Source organism: Rhinoraja longicauda, chromosome 7, assembly GCF_053455715.1.
Source record: "Rhinoraja longicauda isolate Sanriku21f chromosome 7, sRhiLon1.1, whole genome shotgun sequence".
Lineage (NCBI taxonomy): Eukaryota > Metazoa > Chordata > Chondrichthyes > Rajiformes > Arhynchobatidae > Rhinoraja > Rhinoraja longicauda.
Window position 1 is genome coordinate 18,528,072 of NC_135959.1, and position 26,146 is coordinate 18,554,217.

The following is a 26,146-nucleotide window of genomic DNA, read 5'->3' on the forward strand; positions in this document are numbered from 1 at the left end:
CCTATTCTTACTACCAAAGTGGATAACCTCACACTTATCCACATTAAACTGCTTTGGCCATGCATCCGCACACTCACACAACCTGTCCAAGTCACCCTGCAACCTCATAGCATCTTCCTCACAGTTCACACTACCACCCAGCTTTGTATCATCTGCAAATTTGCTAATGTTACTTTTAATCCCTTCATCCAAGTCATTAATGTATATTGTAAATAGCTGCGGTCCTAGCACCAAGCCTTGTGGTACCCCACTAGTTACTACCTGCCATTCTGAAAGGGACCCATTTATCCCCACTCTTTGCTTTCTGTCTGCCAACCAATTTTCTATCCATGTCAGTACCCTACCTCCAATACCATGTGCTCTAATCTTGCCCACTAATCTCCTATGTAGGACCTTGTCGAAGGCTATCTGAAAGTCAAGGTACACCTCATCCACCGGTTCTCCCCTGTCCATTTTCCGAGTTACATCCTCAAAAAATTCCAGGTGAGATCAGGAAATTCTTCCCACCTCATGAGGCAGTGGGAATCTGGAACTCACACCCTCAAAAACTGCTGTGGCTGGGGTCATCTGGAGAGTTTGTGATAGGGTGTTGAGGCTTCCAGAGCTGATGTGGGCAAACAGTGGTGCTTCTTCTCACCCACTTCCTCACTACTCACATTGAGGCACTTTACTCGGCCTCTGGAACTATGGAACTATAATACTGAGAACTATATTCTACGCTCTGTGTCTTGGTCTTATCTCCATCTATTACACTTCACTTGGGTTTGATTTGATTGTATTTATCTATAATACTAGATGGGTGTGCACCCGTTGGGTGCAAATCTCTGCTGCGGGCAGTCCTTCGATCGTTGGGTGGAAACCTCTCCTGCGGGCCCAGCAACCCTACCGATCCGTGGGCCAGTTGGCGGGCGGGGAGTGTCCCCCGTGGGCGGGCGAAGGGGGACAGAGCAAAGCCACTGACCTCGGCTCGTTTCTCCTGCGGGCCTCTCCTGAGGGCCGGGCAACCCTCCTGCAACTGACTATCCTGCGGGCCCGGCAACCCGTGGAACCGTTGTCAGGCGTGGAGTGTCCCCCGGGGCAGTGGGTGGGCGAGGGGGGATAGGGAAAGGCCACCGACCTCGGCTCCGTACGTCGAGCGCTGCAGGCAGAGCGAGCCATGGAGCCAAATCCTCGGTTGCGAACAGTGGCGATCGGCAGCGACGGCCATCTTGTTGGACCCTCTCCCGCAGCCTCTGCTGCAGCGCTGCACCATGGGAGGGAGATCATGCGCGGGGCACGCCGGGACAGGTGTTGGTCCTCCCGCTGGTCCTCCCTGGGGAGGGGGGAGCATATTTATTAAAGTTTATTAGGTAACCTGTTTTTAAAAAGTAACAAAAGTCGATTTATTCAGACCGCGGGGGAATGGTGATTAAGGTGGGCCTAAAATTGTCACGTTATCATGTACCGTTTTTTACCGGATGAAAACCACACAAAGAAACACGGGACAAACAAACAAACGGGGGAACAGACATACAGGAAGTGGGGAACAAACAAGATGAGAGTTTTAGTAATATATAGATGAGCTGATCTGATTGGATAGCATGCAAAGCAATGCTTTTCACTGTGCCTTTGTGTACGTGACAATATTAAATCTAAACCTCAACCTCAACCTAGATCTTTGTGATTACAATTACTGGCCCTTCCTCTTGTCACCAACACCAAGCTGAGTTGCTTCCCACATCTCTGAAATCTCATTCAACAGGGCATTTGCCTTCCTAAAACAACACAGTTACTAGATTTAGTTTAGTTTAGTTTAGAGGTACAGCAATGGAAACAGGCTGAACATCGACCACCCATTCACACTAGTTCTATATTATTCCACTTTCTCATCCACTCCCTACACACAAGGGGCAATGCAGAGGTGAATTAACTTGCAATTATCCGCATGTCTTTGGGATGTGGGAGGAAACTGGAGGAAAGCCATGCAGTCACAGGGAGGACATGCAAACTCCACACAGAGAGCACCCGAGGCCAGAATCAAAGCCATGTCTCCGGTGGCGTGAGACAGCAGTCCTACCAGCTGCTCCACTATGTTTCCCTATGGCTAGATGGCTAGAAACATCTGCTCATCCTGCTAATTGCAAGTGCAAGGGTTCTTTTAATTTTAATGGGTTTTAATCTTACATTGAATTAGAGGGTCCATGACGTGTGGAAGCACAAATAGTTAGTGGATGGACTGACATCAGGAATGTTATTGACATTTTACGAACAGTTTTCCAGTGCCTGTCGCTTGGTACAACCCCTTAACGAAACTTTGATCAAAGTCCACAGTCATTCTCGCAGACAACACTCCGAAGGTCTCCTGGAACTGAACGGCTGACGTTTGGTAAACACATTTGTTACATATTTCACCTGAACCAATTTTGGAAAGTAATATTATTTGCAGTTAGTTGTCAAGTTGTTTTTGCTGCAATCTAATTCATGTCTCCGCCTGTTTTCATTTGTTTCTGGTTTGCTGATCAAGTATTGACTGCAGTTGTACATTTGTCAGGGTGATCTGAATTAGTAATACATTTTATGGTAATTTCTAGTGTTTCCATACACTTCCATGAGTTTAGTAAACCAGCGCACTGGAATTATAAGTGAAAACCTAATCCTGTTGGTCTTGCTCCAGTTACATACTTCAGAGAGTCGTTGTGCACCCAATATAACAGATATGCCTTGTCTGTATATCAATAATTGAGATTTGTGTCTGTGACATAGGGCAAGATTTTTTCCATCCTATTTTACTCATTGAGTGTAATTATTTGAAGACGTGCGGGTGGGGGGGGGGGTTTCATAGGTTCATGACCAACGAACAAAGGGTTAAGTTTTGAGGATCAAAAATACTGCAGGTGCTGTAATTCAGAAATAGTAACAGCAGATATTGGAATCACTCAACAGCTCAGGTAGCATCTGTGGAGAGAGAAACAGACAGTTAACATTTCATGTCCAAGACCCTTTATCAGAACGTTATCAAAATAGAAGAAAGACGCAAAAAGCTGGAGTAACTCAGCGGCACAGGCAGCATCCCTGGAGAGAAGGAGGTTTCGGGTCGAGACCCTTCTTCAGACTGGTTTCCAGCTGTTCCCAGCCTCGAGGGCCAGTTGAGAGGTGGTTCGATAGAGCTGTATGAATTCATTGACTGGGTTGATCAAGTGAACACGATTTTTTGGGGTTGTCAACTGAAGGAAATGGCCAAGGTGATCCAGGTCTCCCAAACCCATTTCGGTACCCTCCCCTCCAACCACAAAGCCAATGGACATTGGAATACTTTAGTTTAGTTTATTGTCACTTTTTTTTTGTCGCGTTCTATTCAGTCAGCGGAAAGACAATACATGATTACAATCAAGCTGTCCACAGTGTAAGAAATGCTGCTGTTGGTGTAGAGGTTTAAAAGAATGGAACGATTGTAATGAATGATTGCAGATCCACTTCTGGAACCAGCAGATAAAGAGCCGCATGCTTTGGGTTCCATCTTCTCCCAATATTTTTATGGCTGTTGCAATAAACTCCAAACATTTACGGCGCTTGCATCAGTCAGTAATCAAAATGCTGAAACTGAAAGATTTTCATTGGGTAAAAGTACATGGATTAAGCTCTCTACTCAGCCACAAGGGCCAGCATAGTGTTGATGGGCTGAACGTCTTCCTTCTCATGGTCATGTCTGTGGCCGGTGAATGGGCTTTCCAGCTCCCCGTAACAGGTTCAATAGACCAAAGAACTACTCCTTTGTGTGAGGGGTTCCTCCTGCTTCCAGGTAACTGTTGAATGGAAGCACCACAGTCTATAAGTCCCCTCCAAGCTGAACATCCTAATTGCCAACAGATTGCTGGCACTTCATCATAAGTCAGGTTTAGTTTAGTTTAGTTTAGGGATACAGCAGGTAAACAGGCCCTTTGGCCCACCGAGTCCGTGCTGACCAGCGATCCCCACACACTAACACCATCCTACCCACACTGGGGACAATTTACAATTACACCAAGTCAATTACCCTACAAGCCTGTACGTCTTTGGAGTGTGGGAGGAAACCGGAGCTACCAGAGAAAACGGTAGCACGGCGGCACGGTGGCGCAGCGGTAGAGTTGCTGCCTTACAGCGAATGCAGCGTCGGAGACTCAGGTTCGATCCTGACTATGGGCGCCGTCTGTACGGAGTTTGTACGTTCTCCCCGTGACCTGCGTGGGTTTTCTCCGAGATCTTCGGTTTCGTCCCACACTCCAAAGACGTACAGGTATGTAGGTTAATTGACTGGGTAAAATGTAAAAATTGTCCCTAGTGGGTATAGGATAGTGTTAATGTGCAGGGATCGCTGGGCGGCGCGGACTCGGTGGGCCGAAGGGCCTGTTTCCGCGCTGTTTCTCTAAATCTAAAAATCTAAAACCCACGCAAGGTCACGGGGAAAACGTAGAAACTCCGTACAGCGGAGCATCCGTGGTCAGGATCGAACCTGGGTCTCTGAAGCTGTAAGGGAGTAGCTCTACTGCTCAACCACCGTGCTGCCCTGGAAGTCCTGGAACTCCCCCCCCGACACCACCGTGGGAGCACCTTCACCAGAATGGACAAAAAAAAGCAGCTCAACATTAACCTGCTTAAGATGTAGTTAGGGACAGACAATAAATGCTGGCCTTGTTGCCGATGTCTAGAGCATGGAAAACAAGTTTATAAACACAGGATTTGAGAGGATGAAGTCTGCTTCTAACCCTGTAACAGGCTCAAAGGGCTGAATGGCCTTCGGTTCCATATAGTCCTGAGAGCTAATGTGCTTAGGAAGTTGTGAGAACCCGTGTCAGGTGCAGGTTTAGCCCTGGGGTGCTGTGAGTGCAGTGCGTGGAGGTGACTTTTCTGGACAGTCTCAAGAAGGATCTCCAGATGAAACAGCACCCATTACTTCTCTCCAGAGATGCTGCTTGATTCCGTTAAGTTACTTCAACATTTTGTGTCTATCTTCGGTAAACCAGCATCTGCAGTTCCTTCCTACACTAGATGTTTCAAGGTGCCTCATATCCAAAGAACTACAATTGAAGGGTTATCACATAGCACGATCCCGTAAACAGAAATGTGAGAGAGACCAAGATGCTTTGGAGTTATTGGCAGAGGGGTAAATGTGGTCCCCAACCTGTGGAGAAACCCCTCCCTCCTATTCAAAATAATGGCCAAGGGATCTTTATCCTTCAACAGGAGTGGCCTTTGTCTGGCTCCACCAGTGAAGGACACCTGCCTACAACTGTGCTGGAATCCCTCAGTACTGCATCAGATCCTCAGCTTTCCTCGTCTAATTAAAGTGCCTGAGGAGAGACTTCAACCCGCAACCTCCTGAGGCAAAGGTGAAGGATCGTCCACTTAGCAACATTCTCCGGGCTTCACTGAGTCCAAAGCACGATCCTTCACCTGCTTTACAAACCTTTCCCAGTGGCCAATTCCACCCCTCTCCCTGGCAAGTGGAGTGAGGTGCCATTTCCCTTTGGTCCAGAGCGTGAGGTCAGTTCTCTGTAGGGACCATGGGTACTTGGGGAAAGGCAGTGCGCTGCTTTCTGTGTGTAATTGAAGGGGCCAGAGTGCGTCTGAAGGCAGGCGCCTAGTCTTCTATGTTACACAACCACAGTGCACGCAACCCAGTTAATGATGAACTTGGCAGAAAGAGCAGCAGTGTTCTTCGTGATCAGCAGTGAACACCAAAAGTGTCCGTCAGCAGAATCCCCACTGCTCTGCTGCGTGTCTTACGAAAGGAATAAACTTTGTTCCCTAAGATAACCACATTAAAAGATGTGGCAATATATAGTAGCACAAGGCATTCGGAACTCTCAGGATGCTGAGTAATGTTGTTCCTGTTGGGTATTATTGAGTCCCCTATGTCCATGCTCACCCATCTACCCTTGTCCCATTTACAAGTATAACACAAGAACCATATCCTCCTGTGCCTTGCCAATTTAAATGTCTGTCTAAACTTTGCTTGACCTGATTGGGAAACTTTGTTGGGCAGTTGGAATGGACCATTGGCTTTGATTAGAACCCAAGACTCACGGTAGTTCTGTTTAAGACATATCTTGATATTTAAGTATGAGTTTAGATTTGGACATGCATGGAGTGTTCAGAGGAGGTGCTTGAGGCCGGGACAATTGCAATGTTTGAAACTAATTGCTTCAGGTACTCGGATAGGACAGGTTTCGAGGGATAAGGGACGAATGCAGGTAGGTGGGACTAGTGTAGATGGGACATGTTGGGCGGTTTGGCCTGTTTCCATGCTGTATGACTCTCTATGTCTCTATGAGTCAGTGAATGGAGAGGCCTTGGGTCATGAGGGAGGCAGTCCAGGTTAGGGAGAAGTGTCTCTCTGTCTCGGTCAGTGCTCTCCAGACTAGGGGTGTCCATTGACCTGATCTACCTTCTGCAACGTCAGCCCTCCCTGACCTGCTTGGAATGTTTTGTTGTGGTGCAGGGGTTCTATTCATCAGAATGATGTTTGGATGTTAGGTACAGGAAGAGGTTGGGCAGACTTCCAAACTCTCATTTCCCCTTCCTTAAACCTGAGTAAAGTCAGTGATGGAAAGTCAGTCTTTGATTCCTCTGTCCACTTCCTCTCTTGTTCCAAACCCATTCACGGTCAACAGCTACTGTTCCTGGTCTCCCTTCCACAAGATGAACTCATTGCTTCAAATATTGCCTCAGGCCGAGAAAAGGCTTGAAAGAATCAGTTTTATATCATCTAACTGAAAACCACTGGACGTTTAGAGCGTTTTACAGTCGGCGAAGAATCGTTTGAAATGTATAACAAACTTGTAACAGAGAGAACCACAGCATTTAGCTCAACACACATCAAACTCTCAGCATCCGCAGCAAGATGAGTGACCACATAACCTAATCATTGATGTTTGTGGTACAAATATTGTCCAGAACAGTGGGCAACACAGTGGCGCAGCTGGTAGAGCTGTTGCCTCATAGCGACAGAAACCCGGGCTTGATCCTGACCTTGCGTGCTGATTGTGTGGAGTTTTCATGTTCTCCCTGTGACCGCATGGGTTTCCTCCGGGTGCTCTGGTTTCCTCATATATTCCAAAGTCATGTGGCTTTGTGGGTTAATTGGCCTTGCATAAATTGCCCTGTGTGTGTGTGTGTGTGTGGGGGGGGGGATGAGAAAGTGGGATAACATACTGTAGATCTAGTGTGAACGGGTGATCAATTTTCAGTATGCACTTGATGGGCCGAAGGGCCTGTTTCCATGCGATATCTCTAAGCTAAACTGACAGCTTGGTCACCTAGCAATGTTAAAGTGGGATCTACCCTCTCCAATGTTTGTTAAAGATACCAGGGAACTAGTGGAGAGTTACACTTTACAGTCATTACTCTTTTAAACAGCAACACTGATAGTGTCTGCTTCTCTGTTGTTTGTGAGATCATGCTGTGTATAAAATGGCCAATGCATTTACCTGCACTGACCACACTTCAGGAGTAAACCCATGGATTGTGAATGTCTTGAAGTTGTGGAAGGGTATTAAATAAAAATGAATTATTGAGAGTGTTTATCAATAAAGCACACTTGACACAGGGAACAGATGACCATCAATGAGACAGACGCGTGGAATGAAGAGTTTCCTTGGCACTGTGTTTTTTTAACTGCAGTGATTGCAGGGAGTTGGATCACATTCATCGGAACCCAGAATATAACTTTGATCAATTATTTATCAAATGTTCAAATTCCCCGGGCAGAAAATCAGCAGAAAATCCTTTGCATTGGATGAAAGGTTGGATTTGCACTGTGTCCAATAGCGATTTCTGTAAAGAGTAATATCCAGCAGAATAGAAAACTAGTGTTCCCAGTCTGATAAGCTTCCTGCTGATGGGGTGGGTTAAAATATTCCACCACAGGTCAGATGGAAAGAGATAAATGGAACACTGTTATCTAAATTCCACTTTCGCCAACTGAATTATGTACAGAGAAAATAGGATTTCAGTTTGTTGCGAGTTCCTCTGGCTAAACCTTTTAAGCTCAAATTCGAATTCAAACTTGTTAGCAAAATATGAATTGAACAAATGCAATCAGCTGTGTTTTCAGACCTCCAGCTTTCATTGTATTTTCTAAAACCTTTCAGAGTTTTAACCCAGTCCAGTCCATTTCAATGATGACAAGATGTTTTTAACACCAAACAATTAGACAGGTATATGGAGAGGAGAGGTTTAGAGGGATATGGGCCATACTCAGGCAGATGGGACTAGTGTAGATGGAACATGTTGGTCGGTGTGGGCAAGTTGGGCTGAATGGCTTGTTTCCACACTGTATGACTCTATGACCCAAACTGAGTTGCTTTAATTCATGCTTTTAGTTTAGAGATACAGCGCGGAAACATTCTCACAGAGAGAATGTACAAATTTCGTACAGACAGCACCTGTAGTCGGGATCGACTAATGAAAACTGCCTGATTTGCTGTTACTTCAGCCCTTTGTGTTTTGTTACTTTAATTTAAAACCTTTTAAATCTTCCTCGTTAATGCAGATCTTGAAACCAGTGCAAAATCCCCTCAGAAGCTCAATGGCCAGGTTGTGTGATATTCCGCTATAATGTTAATTAGATTCTTCCTTAGGCAAAACTGTCTGCAATATCGCAGGTCCTGACCTTTATTGTTGTCTGCATGGTGTTTGCACCTTCTCCAACACCCCACAGATGCGCTGGCTAGTGGATAACTCACTGCTTGTAAGTGTAGGTGGGTGGTAAAAGAATCGAAGGGGGAACTGATGGCAGGTGAGAGAAAATTGACGCAGTGAAATAAGTGGGGGAATGGGAATGCTGGGATGATTCTGAGAGCTGGCAAAGACTTGGTGGGCTGAATGATCTTTGCGATGATCAAAAATATGAAACAGGACACGAGTACTAAATAATTCATAACTTGCTGGTGTACATGACGTGCCGTGAGATATGATGCAGAAGAAGGCAGTTCACTGCCTGGTGCCCAACATGCACCTGCCTGGTGCCCAACATGCACCTGCCTGTGTGCCACTGGTGACTGACACATAGAATTTACCGTTTCAGGTCACCTGAACCACAAGCGATGGTGACGTCACCTCAGCCACGAGTTTGCCAATTGTGCAAGAAGGATGGTGGGAATTTTGGCTTCTTCCTGAGGATTGAGAAGGATGTGAAGGGTCACCTGGTTCGTGCCGTGGTGAAGGAGGGTCCCGCGGACTGCGGGGGTCTGAAGGATGCGGACCGAGTGCTCATGGTCAACGGCATTTTCGTGGACACCGAGGAACATCACCAGGTACGTGGCACACCTTTTGGACCTGGCTGTCCATCCCAAAATGCACCACATTAATGGTTGTTATCAAAGCCTTGTGCAGGAAGGAACTGCAGATACTGCTGAGTTGCTCCAGTACTTTGTGTTTATCAAAGCCTACTTTGATTGCCAAGTGGGCTCACAGTAAGCCATGATATTCTTTGCCAATCTCAAGAATGGACAAACACCAAACCTCATGAAGTATCTATGTGGATTTTCTAAGGGACAGAGAGAATACAAGTGTGAGGACGAAATGGTGAACTGTTCTGCAGAGTTGGAGTCGAGCATTCAATTCTTGGTGCTTGCTTTGCAAAGGCCTGGGTATAGGTCTGGGGGAGGTTTCCTGGAACAATCAAAGTAGGGAGGTACATGAGAAGAGTAGGGAGAGATTTGATGGAGACGTTCAAAATCAGGTAGGACTTTGATGGAGTAAATAAGAAGAAACTTCCAGAGGCAGGAGGTGTGAGGGACCAGATGACACAGAGAGGAAGGGAGCAGCAGGAGAACCAAAGGGAATGAAGGTGAATTATTTCTCGTACCAAGCTGTGATCTGGAAGGTATTGCTTGAAAGTGATGTGGAAGCAAATTCAAGGGGAATGTTTGAAAGGGAATTGGAAAGATGTTTGATCAGGACAAATGCCCACGGCTGTGGAGAGAACGTTGGGAGAGGGTCTGATGGGAGCCAGGTCTATAGACTAGCGGGAAAGTGAACCATGCCTGATATCAACCCATTGTAGTCCCTCATTGTTGGAGGAGCTGACTCTCCACCCTCTATAATCTGCCTGTCTCTGTTTTAGGTGGTGGAACTGATCAAGAAGTCGGGGACTTCAGTCTGCTTGACGGTTTTGGACGGTGACTCGTACGTTAACGCCAACAAACAAGGCATTGACCTACTGCAGCTGAGCTGTGCCGAACCAGGACCAAACGAGCCATTGCTGAACGGGGTCAGTGGGAATACACCCCGACCAAAAATCTGCTACTTGGTGAAACAAGACGGTGGTTTTGGATTTTCACTGAAAACCATTGAAGGTATAGCTTGACAACAACCTGACTGAAATGATTTAGTTAGGGTAGCGAATAGACCTTTGGCTTTTATTTCAAGAAAGCTGGAGGGAATGTACTTTGCTATAGTCAGAACACACCTGGAGTACCAGGAAGGATATATTTTGGATTATAGTGGGTTGATTGAAGGGATAAGAGGGCACTCCCACAAAAGAAATGATTGATCAGAATGGGCCTATATTGAACTACAAACAGTTTTGGTCTTCCTACTTAAGGAAGGATGTGCTTCATTGGAGGTATTACAGAGAATGCTTACTATGTTGGCTCTCAAAATGAAGAGGTTGATGTATGAAGAGAGGTTGAGCCGAGAGTTAGATTTTAACCTTGTTAAAATGATTATTTCTCCTACCAAAGTACATGACTGTACACTTTGCTACACTATATTCCATTTGCCACATCTTTGCTCACTCTTCCAACCTGTCCAAGTCCTTCTGCAGTCTTTCTCCCTGCTTCTTCAACACTACCTGCCCTTCCAGCTATCTTCATATCATCTGTATCAACTTGGCCACAAAGCCATCAATTCCTTCATCCAAATCATTAAACATATGATGTGAAAAGTAGCAGGCCCACCCCCGACCCCTGCAGAACAACACATTTCACCGGTAGCCAAACACTCTTTGCCTTCTGCCAGTCAGTGAATCTTCAATCTTGTTCTGCGCAATCATCATTGGGCACTTTGTGACCAGTGTTACCACAGGTTGGCTGAACCTGCCTGTCGAACAGCCTGGTTTTACAGCAATAAACAAGAATATGGAGGACCACTAAACCAACACAATGTGTGTGCAGCAAACAAAGATCCTTTCATTGAAACCGGAGGCAGTGGTGGGGCCAGAATCAATGTACGAGAGGTTTAAACCACAGAAAAAGAGATATTAACCAAGTGTTGCTTACATCTAGTTATTCTTGTACATCTTAATGAGATGCAGGCTAGTGTGAAGCCAGTTCTGCTTGATCAAAACATATAGCGGAACTTTGTAATTAACATTAATTCAAATGGTGATTTGTTGTCTTTTTATGGATGAGGTTGTGAGTTGCACTGTTTAAAGTTGAACATGATAGATGATGGAGACATAAGAGACTGCAGATGTTGGAATCTTTTACATAACGGGTTTATTTTAAAACTGTGGATTAGTATTGGGAGCCAATGATGAATCCCCATTTGGACAGAAAACATTGCTGACAAGGAGCTACACTCTTACTGCTTTGAGCTTAAACTGAATGCTTCCTTTCTGCAGGAGTTCTTGGTCTGTTCATGATGGAAATTTCTCCTCTTGGTGCTGCTTCCATCGCTGGAGTTCAACCCAATGACCGGATCATTGAGCTGAATGGAGAAAACATTGAGCACTTCACTCATCAGCAGATGGTGTCTAAGGTATGGGTGGCACGGTGGTACAATTGCTGCCTTACAGCGCCAGAGACCCGGGTTCGATCCTGACTACGGGTACTGTCTTTGCGGAGTTTGTACATTCTCCCCGTAACCGCCTGGGTTTTCTCCACCGGGTGAAAACCGGGTGGAGTCTCCTCTCCATTCCAAAGATTTACATGTTTGTAGGTTAAATGGCTTCTGTAAACTGTAAATTGTCCTTAGTGTGTAGGATAGTGCTAGCGTATGGGATGATTGGCGTGGATTTGGTGGGCTGAAGGGCCTGTTTCCACATTGTATCTCTAAAGTCTAAAGTGAGGTGTGGAAAGTGATGTCCTGACCCATTCTCCAAGCCGACAATGAAACCATCCAAAGTGTTTCCACAACAGTGGTACCAAATCTGCATGTCCAGTGGAACAAGATAATATCTGACCATCTTTCTGTGCTGACTCCCAAAGGAACTCACCCTTTTCTCATTTCCCCATGGGGTTTCCAGGACACAGCTTGCTGTGTAACTAAACACTGCTTCAACTCAGCTTGAGTTAAATCCTCACAACATGGGTCCACAGGCATCCTGTGGAGGGGTGAACTCAAGAACAGAAAAGATCATTGCTTGACGGTAGCATCATGATAAAGTCACAGAGGAGTTGGGCAGATGCTTCTGCAGCACTTGCTACTGAAAGAGGATTGAGTTTCAATTTTTAAAAATGTAAACAATCAGCCAACTAGGCATCAGACATAAGGTGAAAGCAACACTATACTTACTAAAAGAGGATGTTTGTTTGAGAGTTGAAGTAGGGACATTATAAAGATATTTATGAGGGACATTTCAGTTAGTGCAGGAAACCTGAGTTACTCCAGCAATTTGTGTCCTTTGGTGCAGGGAACTTTACCTTGGAGAGGTGAGCACCCAACCCAACCTGACTTGAGGGGAACCGGTCTAATTTACTAGAGTTGCACAGTAGAGAAAGGCTTATTTTGATTTTCCTGAACTGTATCCAGTCCCCAGGACAACAGACGTCCTCATGACTCGTGTCATTCTCAGAATGATTGCTAGATTTATTAGTCTTGCCTTCCAGTTCAGTCATTCACGCTCTGTTCCTGCTTGATTGGTACCTACAAGAGCTGCCCCTAATGCCCAAGTCATCATTCTCTCTTTAACTTCATAAAAATGTACAATCCTTCAGCATTTTGGGGATCGGTCTGTTGTGTTTGATTATATAAAATCACAGCCATGTAGTGACATAGCATGGAAACAAGCCTTTTGGCCGAATTCATTCATGCTGACCAATGCACTTTCCTGAACTAGTCCCATTTGCCTGCATTTGACTCAAATCTGTTTAAATCTTTCTTATATATGTACCTGTTGAAATGGCTTCTAAATATTGTAATCCTACCAGGAATTATATCACATTAGGTCTGAGCTCCTGGGATTACATCCCTCCAATGCTGATCTCCCGGGATTAATTCCTTCCATGCATTGCCTCTGGACTTCCCGCTTGCAGGAGTCACGGTTTCTGATTTCCATTTCTAACCTGTTGCAGATGAAATCCTCAGGGAACAACATCGTGCTGCTGCTGATTGACGAGGCGTCGGATAAATACTTCAAGAGCCGAGCGATTAAGGTTGTGGCATCGATGGCCAGTGTAAAAGAGATGCCTCACAAGCCACGAATAGCAGAGTTAACCAAGGAATCTCAAGGCTACGGGTTCTTCCTGAGGATGGAACAAGGGCATCAGGGTACAGCAACCAAGTGTTCTTTGCAAGAGCCAGTGTATTGAGACTTTCATTGGGAAAACGGGACAAAGAATTAGCCTTTATGAACCCTGTATTAAAGAAGAGTCATGAAGTCAAATCAAGTTTATTGTCACATGCATGTTCCTATACCTGCACCATATGCGGCAAAGGCTACTTTGCACCCAGGCTCACCCGCATCTATCGCTGTCAGTTATTGCTCCCACAGTTTAGGCAGCATGTCCTTTTGAAATCTTCAAGTTGTAAACGTCTCAATTTACAAATACCTCCACCATTTTGAGACCTCCCTAACTTTGTACCCTCCTTCAGCCTCCACAACATCCTGAGAGAGGTACTGTCCTCGGATCTGGCTTTTTGAACCGCTCCAAGTTTATTTTCTTCCTACTAATGTCCATATATTCAATTGCCTGGGCCCCAAGCTCTGGCATTTCCCTTCCTTGAACCATTCCATCGCTCTCTCCCTCTCCCTCTCTCCCTCTCTCCCTCTCTCCCTCGCTCCCGCTATCGCTATCGCTCTCTCTCTCTCGCTCTCTTATAACCAAAGCCCTTGAACCCTGACATCCCCTGGTCTGGCTCAGTGCTCTTTCTTGGTGGGTAATGCTTCTGTAAAATGCTTTGATGTGTTTCACTATGTCACTGTTCAAGATTCTGATCTGGGTCTTGACAGAGATGTCTAGACTTATTAAATATAAATGGGTATCTGGAGCCAGCTTATAGGGGATTAATTCTATAAATTGTTACACTGTTGGAAGGAATGAGATTCCAGGTTGACATTCCTGAGCACCCAAGGAGAATGAACACAAATCCTTTAACTGCAGGGTTCTTCATGTGTAGTTCCCCCCGATCTCTTATAATACGGGACTAAGTGGAGTCACCTTTGGGTTTCTCAACCCACTCTCCATGCGAACAGTATCATAATGAATTGGAGAAGCATTAGGAGGCCATGTAAACCTTTGAGATGATACGCCCATTCAATAAAATCCTGGCTAACCCACGATCTCATTCCACCCACCTGCTTTTGAACAAAATCTACCAAATGCCTTGTTTAAAACGAATGTTTGACCCAATTGCATTCTGAGTAACAGCATTGCAAACACTTTGACCATCTGATTTTTCTAAATTCCGGGACAAATTGCTGGTGTGTGCAATCTCCCCTGTTGTCTGAGATTTGCTGAGAATTGTTGGGGTGTGCAATCTCCCTTGCTGTCTGAGATTTGCTGAGAATTGCTGGGGTGTGCAATCTCCCTTGTTGTCTGAGGTTTGTCCAAGGATAGCTGCTGTTGGCAGCTGCATAAAAGGTGGAAAGATCAGAGCAGAAAGTCTGTGAGATCATCTGGGAGCGCTTCCCTGCACCTGAATAACGGCGTCCCCAGGCCCCCAGTGAAACTCCTAACTATCCATTAACAAGATCCCATCCATTGAACATTCACTGCAGAGCTATCGGCTTATTAGAAACCTTCTTCAATTTTTTACTCGCAGGATCTGAGCAGAATAAAGGCCAGCATTTATCACCCATCCCTAACCCCTGAGAAGGTGGACGTGAGCCACTGCATAAAGGTGGATCCAGGGACCTGCAGGTCACTCCAGCATTTTGTGTGCTCCCACAGTACTGCTGGTGCGGATTTGCGGAATATGACAGGGTGATGCGTTTCCACGTCAGGATGATGCGTGACTTGGTGGTGTTCCCATGTGGCTGCTGCACTCGGCCTTCTTTGTGGGAGGGATGGTGGATTGGGAAGTGCCATCAGAGTAGCCTGGACAAGTAACTGGGCGGCAGTGGCGCAGCAGTAGAGTTGCTGCCTTACAACATCAGTGACCCGCGTTCAATCCTGACTGTGGGTGCTGTCTGTACGGAGTTTGCCTGTTCTCCATATGACCTTGTGCGTTTTCTCCAGGTGCTCCAGTTTCTTCCCACATTCCAAAGACGTGCAGGCTCATACATTATGTAGAAGAAAGAACTGCAGATGCTGGTTTAAATCTAAGGTAGACACAAAATGCTGCAGTAACTCAGCGGGACAGGCAGCATCTTTGGAGAGAAGGAATGGGTGACGTTTCGGGTCGAGACTCTTCTTCAAGACTGAAGTCTGAAGTCTCGACCCGAAACGATACCCATTCCTTCTCTCCAGAGATGCTGCCTGCCCGCTGAGTTACTCCAGCATTTTGTGTCTAGGCTCGTACATTAATTGGCTTGTGTAAACATTGCCCTTAATGTGTAGGATGCAAAGCTGGTATAACAGAGCTAGCATAAGGGTGATCATTGGCTGGTGTGGACTCGGTGGGCCGAAGGGCCAATTTCCAAGCTGTATCTCTAAAACTAAAACTAAAAAAAATTGAGGTTTTTGGAGGAAGTGTTCACTCCCGCCACGGCACGTCAATTGTGGAGTTGGAATGCTTGGAGTGGTAGATGGCTGCCGATCAAATTGGCTGCTTTATCCTGCATGGTGTCGAGCTTCTTGAGATTGTTGGAGCTGCACTTAACCATGGAAACGGAGTGATCTTCACACTCCTGACTTGTTCCTTTTGGATGGTGGGGACAATGTGTGTGTGGGGGGGGGGGGGGGGGGGTGGGGGGTGTCAGGAAGTGAGTCACACACTGCGGAATCCCCAGCCTCTGACTTGTGTGGTTTATTAAAGGACTGGTTTCTGTAATTTTTCAGGTCACTACATCAGAGCGATTGATCCAAACAGCCCAGCTGAAAAGGCGGGTCTGGTTGATGGGGATTTATTGGTTGCTGTGAACGGGACAGTTGTGGAACATCTTGATCACGAGCCTGTGGTTGATCTGATAAAGAAAGGTGGGAACAAGACCACATTCCTTGTTGTCGATAACGCAACAAAGCAGCTTTACAAACAGGTAGGTACTTACATCAAACGAGAGACAAAGTCAAGATGAGGAAAGCTATTCACCGACACTAGATGACAACCAAGAACTGTGTCACCACCAGCACTCTCTGCTTTAAGCCTTAGGGTATGTTTTTAAGAAAAAAAAGTCAAGAACCTTTTAGGTATCATCTGTGACCCAGAGGTGACACTCAATTCCAACTTAGATCCATTTCTGTGTCTGAGTCTCACATCAGGGTCTTGAGCACAAAATACTGATGTGTGGCACCAACAGAGCATGGCACTGTCAGGGGAAAGATCACACCGGGGCTCAGTCTGCCATCTTGGATGGACTCATGATAACCCATGGCCATTACTTTGATGAAGAGCAGGAGCTTTCGTCATGATGTCCTTGCCTAATTTTCCACCAATCATGGGTACATTTACTTGGGCTAGGACAATTTTCCTCATTACATAGAATACTGGTCGTCACTGCTAATGATTAAGTGTTCTCAGTCTTCATTGTTAGTGGTCTGGAATAATAATGATGATGGCTTTAATGCCCATGACCTGGATGGTTAACCCTGTGAGCTCTGTGCAATGAGGACAATTCCATTGCAGCTGAGTGAAAGGGAGGTTAATTTAATCAATTATGTTGAATCATTCTCTTAAAATCCAACCACAGGCTGGCATTTCTCCAATCTGCTACTGGAATGAAGTTCACGAGTCGCCCTGTGCAGAGAAAGTTGTGACACCCAGAGAGAGTCCGAGATCGGAGGACAGTCCACCACCAAACTCTGGTGCCAAACTCTGCCACCTCACCAAAGGCCCAGAAGGATACGGCTTCACTCTCAATGCAGTCCGGGGATTGCAGGGGCAGTTCATTAGACAGGTACAAACTTTCAAGCACTTGCTATAGTTTGTGAGAGTCGGACCAGTGGGGAGAGGGGGTGAATTAGAATTTACAATCAGACTAGCACATTTAGTCAGTGACCGCTGTGAGGAAGTGGGAAGAAAAATAGACAACCTGGGGTGGGGTGGGGGTGTCTGAGACCTGGCAAAGAGGTACTTTGTAACTTTGTAAGCACTCTTTATGGGTCGACTATTTGCATACCTTGGGAATGCAAGCAAGGAATTTCACTGTGACTTGTGACAATAAAGTATTCATTCATTCATTCAATCACTTGAAGCAACTGTGCAATCATCCACTCTCTGCCGGCTTATCCCTCAGAATTCTGCAAAAGTGACTCTTTCAAAAGTGAGTCACAGAAATACGAGCAGAGACAATTATAAAACTGCAGATGCTGTAAATCTGAAATAAATCTGAAAACCCTGCAAATGCTCAGCAGGCCAGACAGAATCTGTACAGAAATGGAAGTCAACATTTCAGGTCCGCGACCTATTGTCATAATGTGGAAAGAGCGAAAATTAATTCATTCTTCCTTTTTCCAATCTTCACAGCATCTCAGGCATAAAATGTTAAATGTTTCTTTATCCTTTCTTCATAGGTGCTGACTGACCTGTTGAGTATTTGAAGTGTTTTTCTGGCGTAAATATTGGAAGGCTCCTGTTGAATTTGCTCCTATCTCCCTTTCAGATTCCAACAACTGGCTGTGTAAAACAATTTCCTTTCCTCCTCCAGATTGTTAATGGAAGCCCAGCAAGTGAGGCAGGCCTGAAAGTGAGTGACATTCTGATTGAAGTGAATGGCGTCAATGTGGAGGTGGACACTCATGATGAATTAGTGAAGAAAATCAATAGCTGCGGAGATAAGCTGAGCTTGCTGGTGGTCAGGAAGGAAGAGTATGAGGACTTCAAAGCCTCAAAGACCGCTTTGTCTCCGCCGGTAATCCCTGAGCCAACACCTGAGGCAACACCTGAACCAACACCCAAGGCCGTCAGCACTGCCAGTGACACTCAGGAGGATAGCAGAGTTGAGGAGAAGACACTGGAAGAGCCAGAGGCTGATGAGCTTGCTCAGCACTCGGGAGACCAGGTAAATCATCAGCCTCAACTTATGTTTAAACAGGACTTTAATGTGGTTTACAGGAGCAGAGTCTGATGAAGGGGACAGCAAGTTACATGTGGATATATTAGGATAGGTAACCAAGAGCTTGGTCACAGACAGAGGTTCAAGGTGGAGAGTGATCAGAGTTTAGGGAGGGAATTCCAGTGTTCAGGGCAGGAATGACTGAAGGCAGGAAATGAGAGATGTGCAGAAGCCCAGAGTTACAGAACATTTACAACACAGGATGCCAGTAGCCCAGACCAATGTCTGCTTCACAAGCTTCCTCCCAATCTTCTCTCTTTCACCGTCCCTCTTCCTTTCTCTCTTTTGGAGTCCAAGCATATAACTTCCTGAGTGGCAACATAAGTAGATAGAGTGGTAAAGGCATACGATATGCTTGCCTTCATTGTTTGAGGCATTGTGTATAAGAGTCAGAAAGTATTGATGCAACTTTGATTAGGCCGCATTTGGAGTATTGAGTGCAACTCTGGTCACCCCCATACAGGAAGGATATGGAGGCTTTGAAAAGGGTGCAAATGTGGGATGCTTTGGAGGGTGTTAGTTACAAGGAGAAACTTGCATCATTTTCTCTGGATTGCCAGAGGTTGAGGGGAGACCTGATAGAAGTATATACAATTATGAGAGGTATAGATAGGGAAGACAGTCAGAACCTTTTCCCCAGGATGGAAATATCAAAAACTAGGGGTCATAACTTTAAAGTGTGAAGGACAAAGTATAAAGATGAAGGTTCTTAGTCAGAGGGTGGTGGATACCTGGAACAAGCTGCCAAGGGTGGTGGTGGAGGCAAATATGACAGTGGCAGCTAAGAGGTTTTTGGATAGGCGCATGCAGGGAAAAGAGGGATATGGATTATATGAAGGCATATAAGACTTGGTCTTGGCATTGTGGGCTGAAGGGCCGTTTCCTCTGCTGCACTGTTCTATGTTCTGTAAGATTGGACGAGGCTGCAGAGTGAAGGGAGGAGTAAAGTCATTGAGGGGTGTAATCAGCTAACAAGGATTGTACAAGTGGATGTTGCTGGATTGGGAATCAATGTTCTACAGGATGAGGGGTGACAGGAACGGTGCAAGTTTGGATGTTACATTTTCTTTATTTTTTTTAAACAGGACAAGTCCTCCTCCTCATCATCAGATGAAGCTAATGCAAATGATGATACACAAATGTAAAAAGATCATGAAGAGAATGCACACAGACAAGGCACATGATCAGCTTTTCAATAACTGTGACTTGGTCCTGTATCACTAATCATGGTTCATTTCTCTTCAGAAAATTTCCTACATTTTCCAAGTAATAATGCTCAATGAAAGAATCTATAAAATTTAAGTATGAAATCTTGCATCATAAGGAGGCCATTGTGCCTGTGCTGTTGGTTTCAAACAGTGATCTGATTAGTCCTGTTCTCTCAACCCTCCAGGCACCCACCACCTTCTAACTAAGACACTTCATCTTTAAACATTGTCATTCTCATTTTAAAGTTATGAACTCTAATATCTGAGCTTCCCTGAGAGTTTGCTTCCACCAGGCTGAGCGGTAAGCTATCAAACCCAGCCAGGTTCTTGACGAGTTATGATCAAACTCCACAATTATCCTTGATGAACTATTTGCAATTAAAGCAACTCTGTGCACAACGTTGCACAACCTCCCAAAGAGCTGCACAGGAATAATCATCTGGCACTAGCTCCATCCAAGATCACGAGAAATTGCAGGAGCAGTCCAGTCCATCACACAAACCAACCTCCTTTCCATAGACTTCATCTACACATCAGGCTGCCACCAGCATTAACAAGGATGAGACCCACCCCAGTGTATGTAGTATTTATGATAGTATTTTATCTGTAAATAGAAATGCGAAGTTTTCAATGAACAAAACCTATATATGTGATTCATCTTGGAAAAAAAAAAAGGGGCAATTTAATTTAAAATACTGAACATTATTCACTACATGTACCCTCGTCTGTTAATTAGCCCATGTTAAAAAAACGCACCATTTAGATTCGTGTGTGGATTTTGAAAAACATTTCCAAAATGTTTTTTTTGAAAAATACAGAAGGTAAAATAACTGTAAATACTTGATTTGGAACAGGAATTATTGGAATTGTATGCCTGGTTAGTTAGTACCTTCATAAAAGATGTTAATGTTTCCATAAATTACATTTTCAAAACTGAAAGATATGCAAACTGAAAGAAACTGGACAATCTAAAAGAACAAAGGGGAGAATAAAGCAATGGGGAGAGGTAATGGATGAAAGATTATGTTGTAAACAGCTTAAGTTAGGGTTATGGGTAGGGCTAGGCCTTTAGATAAAGAAATAGGTTGAGAAACAGGGTTTCAGCATCAGGTTGCGGATACACTTTGAGTCAGGATGATTTTTTTTCATCTTTAAGGCTGACAACAACTTTATGTGAACTCTAACTTGCTTCTGCTTGATGCATGTACAGTGCCCTCCATAATGTTTGGGACAAAGACCCATTATTTATTTATTTGCCTCTGTACTCCACAATTTGAGATTTGTAATAGAAAAAAACCCCAACATGTTGTTAAAGTGCACATTGTCAGATTTTAATAAAGGCCATTTTTAAACATTTTGGTTTCACCATTAAGAAATTACAGCAGTGTTTATTCATTGTCCCCCCATTTCAGGGCACCATGTTTGGGACACAGCAATGTCATGTAAATGAAAGTAGTCATGTTTAGTATTTTGTTGCATATCCTTTGCATGCAATGACTGCTTGAAGTCTGCGATTCATGGACATTACCAGTTGCTGGGTGGCTTCTCTGGTGATGCTCTGCCAGGCCTTTATTGCAGCCATCTTTAGCTTATGCTTGTTTTGGGGGCTAGTCCCCTTCAATTTTCTCTCCAGCATATAAAAGGCATGCTCAAAAGGGTCCAGATCGGGTAATTGACTTGGCCACTCAAGAATTGACCATTTTTTAGCTTTGAAAAACTCCTTTGTTGCTTTAGCAGTATGTTTGGGATTATTGTTTTGCAAAGAATGAACCTCCAGCCAATGTGTTTTGAGGCATATGTTTGAACTTGAGCAGATAGGATGTGTCTATACACTTCAGAATTCATTATGCTACTACCATACATGCCCAGGCCATAACACACCCACCACCGTGTTTCACAGATGAGGTGGTATGCTTTGGATCTTGGGCAGGTCCTTCTCTCCTCCATACTTTGCTCTTGCCATCACTCTGATATAAGTTAATCTTCGTCTCATTTGTCCACAAGACCTTTTTCCAGAACTGTGGTTGCTCTTTTAAGTACTTCTTGGCAAACTGTAACCAGGCCATCTTTTTTTGCAGCTAACCAGTGATTTGCATCTTGCAATGTTGCCTCTGTATTTCTGTTCATGAAGTCTTCTGCGGATAGTGGTCATTGACTAATCCACACCTGATTCCTGAAGAGTGTTTCTGATCTGTCGGACAGGTGTTTGGGGATTTTTCTTTATTATAGAGAGAATTCTTCAGTCTTTGGAGGTCTTCCTTGGCCTGCCAGTCCCTAAGCTCACCTGTGCTCTCTTTCTTCTTAATGGTGTTCCAAACAGTTGATTTTGGTAAGCCTAAGGTTTGGCTGATGTCTCTAACAGTTTTATTCTTGTTTCTCAGTCTCATAATTGCTTCTTTGACTTTCATTGGCATGTTTGGTCCTCATGTTGATAAACAGCAATAAAAGTTTCTAAAGGTGATGGAAAGACAGGAAGACTCGGTGCTGAGAGCTCTCTTATACCTTCATTAAGAAGGCAATTAAACACACCTGAGCAATTACAAACATCTGTGAAGTCATGTGTCCCAAACATTACGAGGCTCTGAAATGGGGGGACTATGTATAAACACAGCTGTAATTTCTACAAGGTGAAACCTAAATATATAAAAATGGCCTTTATTAAATTCTGACAATGCGCACTTTAACCACATGTGATTTTTTAAAATTACAAATCTCAAATTGTGGAGTACAGAGGCAAATACATAAATGATGGGTCTTTGTCCCAAACATTATGGAGCGCACTGTATGCATGTGTGAATTAAGAAGCAATCTAAAAGGTAATTCTCATGAAAGGTGGGTGTCTCCAGCAAGGGCAGCATTTATCAACCATCCCCAATTACTTAGAAGGTGGTAGGGAACTGCTTGCTTGAACTACTGCAGTCTGTCAGTAGAGTATCATTCTGAAACTCGGTGACTTCTGATTACTTTGCAAACTGGAATGTGATAGTATTCCACCTAGCTGTTGTTCTTGTCCATTCAAAGTTTGGTTTAGGTAGTTGTTCTCAGAGCAACCTAAGCAGTGTTTTGTCTTTGTTGAAGGGAATGAATGTTTAGGGCAGTGGATGCCAATCAGGTGGTTTGCTTTACCCTACACTCATCCAGACATGTGGACAGCATTCTATCACACTCCTAACTTGTGGCTTGTAGATGGGGGAAAAAGGTGATGGCCAGGAGGCAAGTCCTTCACCACAGGATCCCCAGCCTCTACCCTACCCCTGGAGCCATGGCATTTTACAGAGAGTGAAAAGGTTTGCTAATAGGGAATACTGTGTAAAAATAATATTTGAATCTCATCTTTTTTTATTTGGGTTTTGGATCTCATCCAACAGCAGTGGATATGTAAAGGTTGGAACCGCGGATATTCGTTTACACCGAAGAGTATCTATTAATTGAGGTATATTTTGAAGTAGGGGGATATGTGTTCACTTTATAATTTAATGCAAGACGTGTAGATGAATGGGTGTTGAGAATAGAGAAGCAAAACAAAGAGATCTAAAACAAAATCTGAGACAGGCAGAAACTATTCAGCCCCACTGTCCAAGCATTAGTTACAGGAACCTACTGTATGGTACACAAAGCCAAATAACAGGACATCGTCTGATGATTCAGACCATGAAAGCATTCTCACCATACTATGCCACAGCTTCAGTTGACTATTCACAGGATCTACATGGCTTCTGCACAAAATGTGCTCCACTTATTGGACCGTTTCAGTTTTATGTGAAAATACACAAGCATCCTCACCACAAAAACATATGTCAGAAGAATACAGGATTTATTCTCCTGGGGAAGAGGAACGGGGCTGTCAAACTCACAGATTACAAACACCAAGGCATTCAATGTGGACACAGATGGCATATAATGCAGGTCCTGTAGATATTTCTATTTTAGTGCTTTAGTGGCTTCTGTTAACATCATCTGTTCAATAAACTTCATTTATTGAAAAAAAATCGAGGTATACACTTGATGCAACACTTCATGAATCTAGTTCGACAGAGAGTTAGAGAGCACTAAAACTTACATAGTGTGGCAATGTTGAGGCACATCAGGTAAACATCAGCAGCCCTCCATGCTTCATGCCAGGAATTGGCACTCGTCAACATTCGCCTTTCAATTTCTTTCAAAGGAAAGATACTTCACAGGTTTTACAAGGTGGGAAATAATTTAATTTCCAATGCAAAGTCACGAGTGTCTTGGTGTTACCTACCAATGACAGTCAAGGGAGAATTTCTGAAGTGGCAGAATCCAGCCTGGATCCTTGTTCACTGAGAAATGACCTTCCCCAGTGCATTTTTCCATTAAAATCAATGGAAAATTCATCCCATAGAACATTTCTTACTTTTGTACTTAAAAAAAATCAATCCCACCAGTCAAAAAAGATTTGTGATTTAAGTTCAAAAATATATGTAAACTTTAGCAGTGATTTTGCTTCTTTACACAAACTTTCAAGTTAAATGTTTCAAATTAATTGCATCAGAGAACCCATCCTCCAAAGTTCTGCAATTCCCAATGTGCTTCAGTGAATATTGCTTTCCCTCAAGTCTTCTCAATATTCGCAAGACCTCGAAAAGTCAAATTGGATGCACAATGAAGGTTCATACAGTAGGCGTGAGCACAGATTCAGTGTCTGAAGTCATGGTGCATCTAAAAGCTCATCTGTTTCTCTGGGGCTTGCTTGTGAGCTAGGTAGAGGAAGATAATGCTGGACAACGCACTGACGAGGAAGATAACATCAAACCAGCGATGGTAGAAATTGAACTGCAGTTCTCCAAGGACCTCAGTGACAATAGTGCGATATTCCAGGGGCATGCTCATCCTCATGAGCAACACTGATGACACAAAATACATGCCCTGTGAGACAGAATTAAATGGTAAATAAAAGCATGAACTTTGGAATACCCTACATCAGAATAAATGTGAATAAGTACCCTACCTACACTACCCTACTGTGCACAGTGTACTGTATATAGTACTCGAGTGGAGTCTAACCAACGTTTTATACACAGCTCTGGTCATCACATTACAGGAAGGATGTGCTAGAAATAGGGAGAGTGAAGAAGAGATTCATCAAGATGTTACCTGTAGTATAAGGACATTGGCCAAGGTGAGGATTATTCTCACTGCAACATAGGTGGCTGAGGGGTGACTTTATAGAGGCTTAACAAAATAATGAGGGGCATAGTAGGGCAGATAGAACTAAAGAAATTATTTAATTTCCAATGCAAAGTCAGAACTAAAGAGCAAATTTAAAGTGAGAACGATGAAGTTTAAAGGAGACATGCGGGGTACGTTTTTCACACAGAGGGTGGTGGTTATATGGAACGAGCTGCCAGATGAGGTGCTGAGAGTGGATAATATTGCAATCATTAAAAGGCAACTGGGCAGGTACCTGTGTAGGTGTCGAGGGATATGGGCCCAGTGCAGCAAATGGGATTGGCATAGATTGGCATCAGGATTGGCATGGACAAGGTGGGCTGTAAGGTCCTATTTCTGTGCTGTACTATTTTATTATTCTATGAAGTCTTTTTTTGCTATTATTATCCAATGTGAATTCAGTCAAGCCCAAGGTTTGAAGCCATAGAGTATTTAGATTCAACATAATTCTGTCCCTTATGTCCTTAATTCTCCATTTTAAGATCCCCCGCTAAATGTTTTACGTGTCACTGCAATTCCAGTCCCACCTCAGGTTACGTCCATCACGGGAGGGAGGGAGGGAGGGAGGGAGGCGGAATGGTCACAGAGAATTGTAAATAGTGTGCAACAAATTTCCCATTTCCCCAAAATGCACTCAAACACTTCAACAACTTGAAGGTAATAGATGCGTGTAATTTCTCTGTCTAAATATTAAATAGAACAATGCCCACTTAGACAACATTCAAAGATCACGTTCCCCCTCCCACAAAAAACATTATTTATAAAGGAAAACGGTTTTCATTTTACTTTTAAATAGCAGATAAAATGCAGCCATATTACAATTTTTAGAGGTTTTCAGGGAAATGGTTCATTTTTACAGCTTTAATATCTTAACCAAAAAGCGATACTCCAATGCTGCAGTGTTTTCTCAGCCCATGCATGCAGGACTTGGTCAAGATTTGAATCTACAATCTCCAGACTCAAGAGGAAAGAATGCGACCACTGAACCAAGCTGGCACCTTATATCACGCTGTCCTCACCTGTTCCAGTCAACTGGGCCAACGTCAAAAGCTTTGTAGATTTTCTAATTAGAAAATCTACAAAGACAATTTTGCCGTGAACCTGAATCATATTTGGAAGTAGGTTTCAATAAGGACAGGTGTATGTATGGGAAAGGTTTAGAGGGAAATGGACTAAACGCAGGCAAATGGGACCAGTTGAGATGGAGCATCTTGGTCAGCTGAAGGCCCGTTTCCATACTGTATTACTACAATATGGCTTGGAGTCTAATTGCCCAAACTCATTGCATGAAGTGTTCCGAAAGGCAACTGGCAGAAGAGACATCTGTGCCCTGGGTTGGGGCCAGTTGCTACCCAGTGTTCAAAAGGCCAGTCTCCAATATATGTGGTGTAACATTTCCCCTTTTGGC

At 44.2% G+C, this 26,146-nt stretch overlaps 2 protein-coding genes across 3 annotated transcripts in view; one reads left to right on the top strand and one right to left on the bottom strand.

The window, feature by feature from the left end:
* The first annotated feature begins 2,302 nt into the window (after positions 1-2,302).
* LOC144595126 (Na(+)/H(+) exchange regulatory cofactor NHE-RF3-like) lies at positions 2,303-25,290 on the top strand. Its single transcript, XM_078402205.1, has 9 exons — positions 2,303-2,365; positions 9,044-9,272; positions 10,085-10,316; positions 11,585-11,721; positions 13,257-13,452; positions 16,125-16,321; positions 16,973-17,179; positions 17,930-18,283; positions 19,423-25,290. Exons 2-9 carry the CDS (start codon positions 9,063-9,065, stop codon positions 19,480-19,482), a joined length of 1,593 nt encoding a protein of 530 aa, XP_078258331.1. The 5' UTR covers positions 2,303-2,365; positions 9,044-9,062; the 3' UTR covers positions 19,483-25,290.
* The window catches only part of LOC144595127 (Golgi pH regulator), a 51,989-nt gene continuing 48,668 nt past the window's right edge, over positions 22,826-26,146 (bottom strand). For both annotated transcript variants that reach the window (XM_078402207.1, XM_078402206.1), the window contains exon 14: positions 22,826-24,435. In XM_078402207.1, coding sequence (XP_078258333.1) covers positions 24,229-24,435 — 207 coding nt within the window. In that variant the 3' untranslated portion in view covers positions 22,826-24,228. The remainder of the gene's footprint in view (positions 24,436-26,146) is intronic.

Excerpts from the sequence above, each read along its gene's own strand:
- LOC144595126 (XM_078402205.1), top strand. The coding sequence starts at position 9,063 with ATGGTGACGTCACCTCAGCCACGAGTTTGCCAATTGTGCAAGAAGGAT. Across the intron at positions 11,722-13,256 it reads ATCAGCAGATGGTGTCTAAG|ATGAAATCCTCAGGGAACAA; the intron begins GTATGGGTGGCA and ends AACCTGTTGCAG. Across the intron at positions 17,180-17,929 it reads AGGGGCAGTTCATTAGACAG|ATTGTTAATGGAAGCCCAGC; the intron begins GTACAAACTTTC and ends TTCCTCCTCCAG.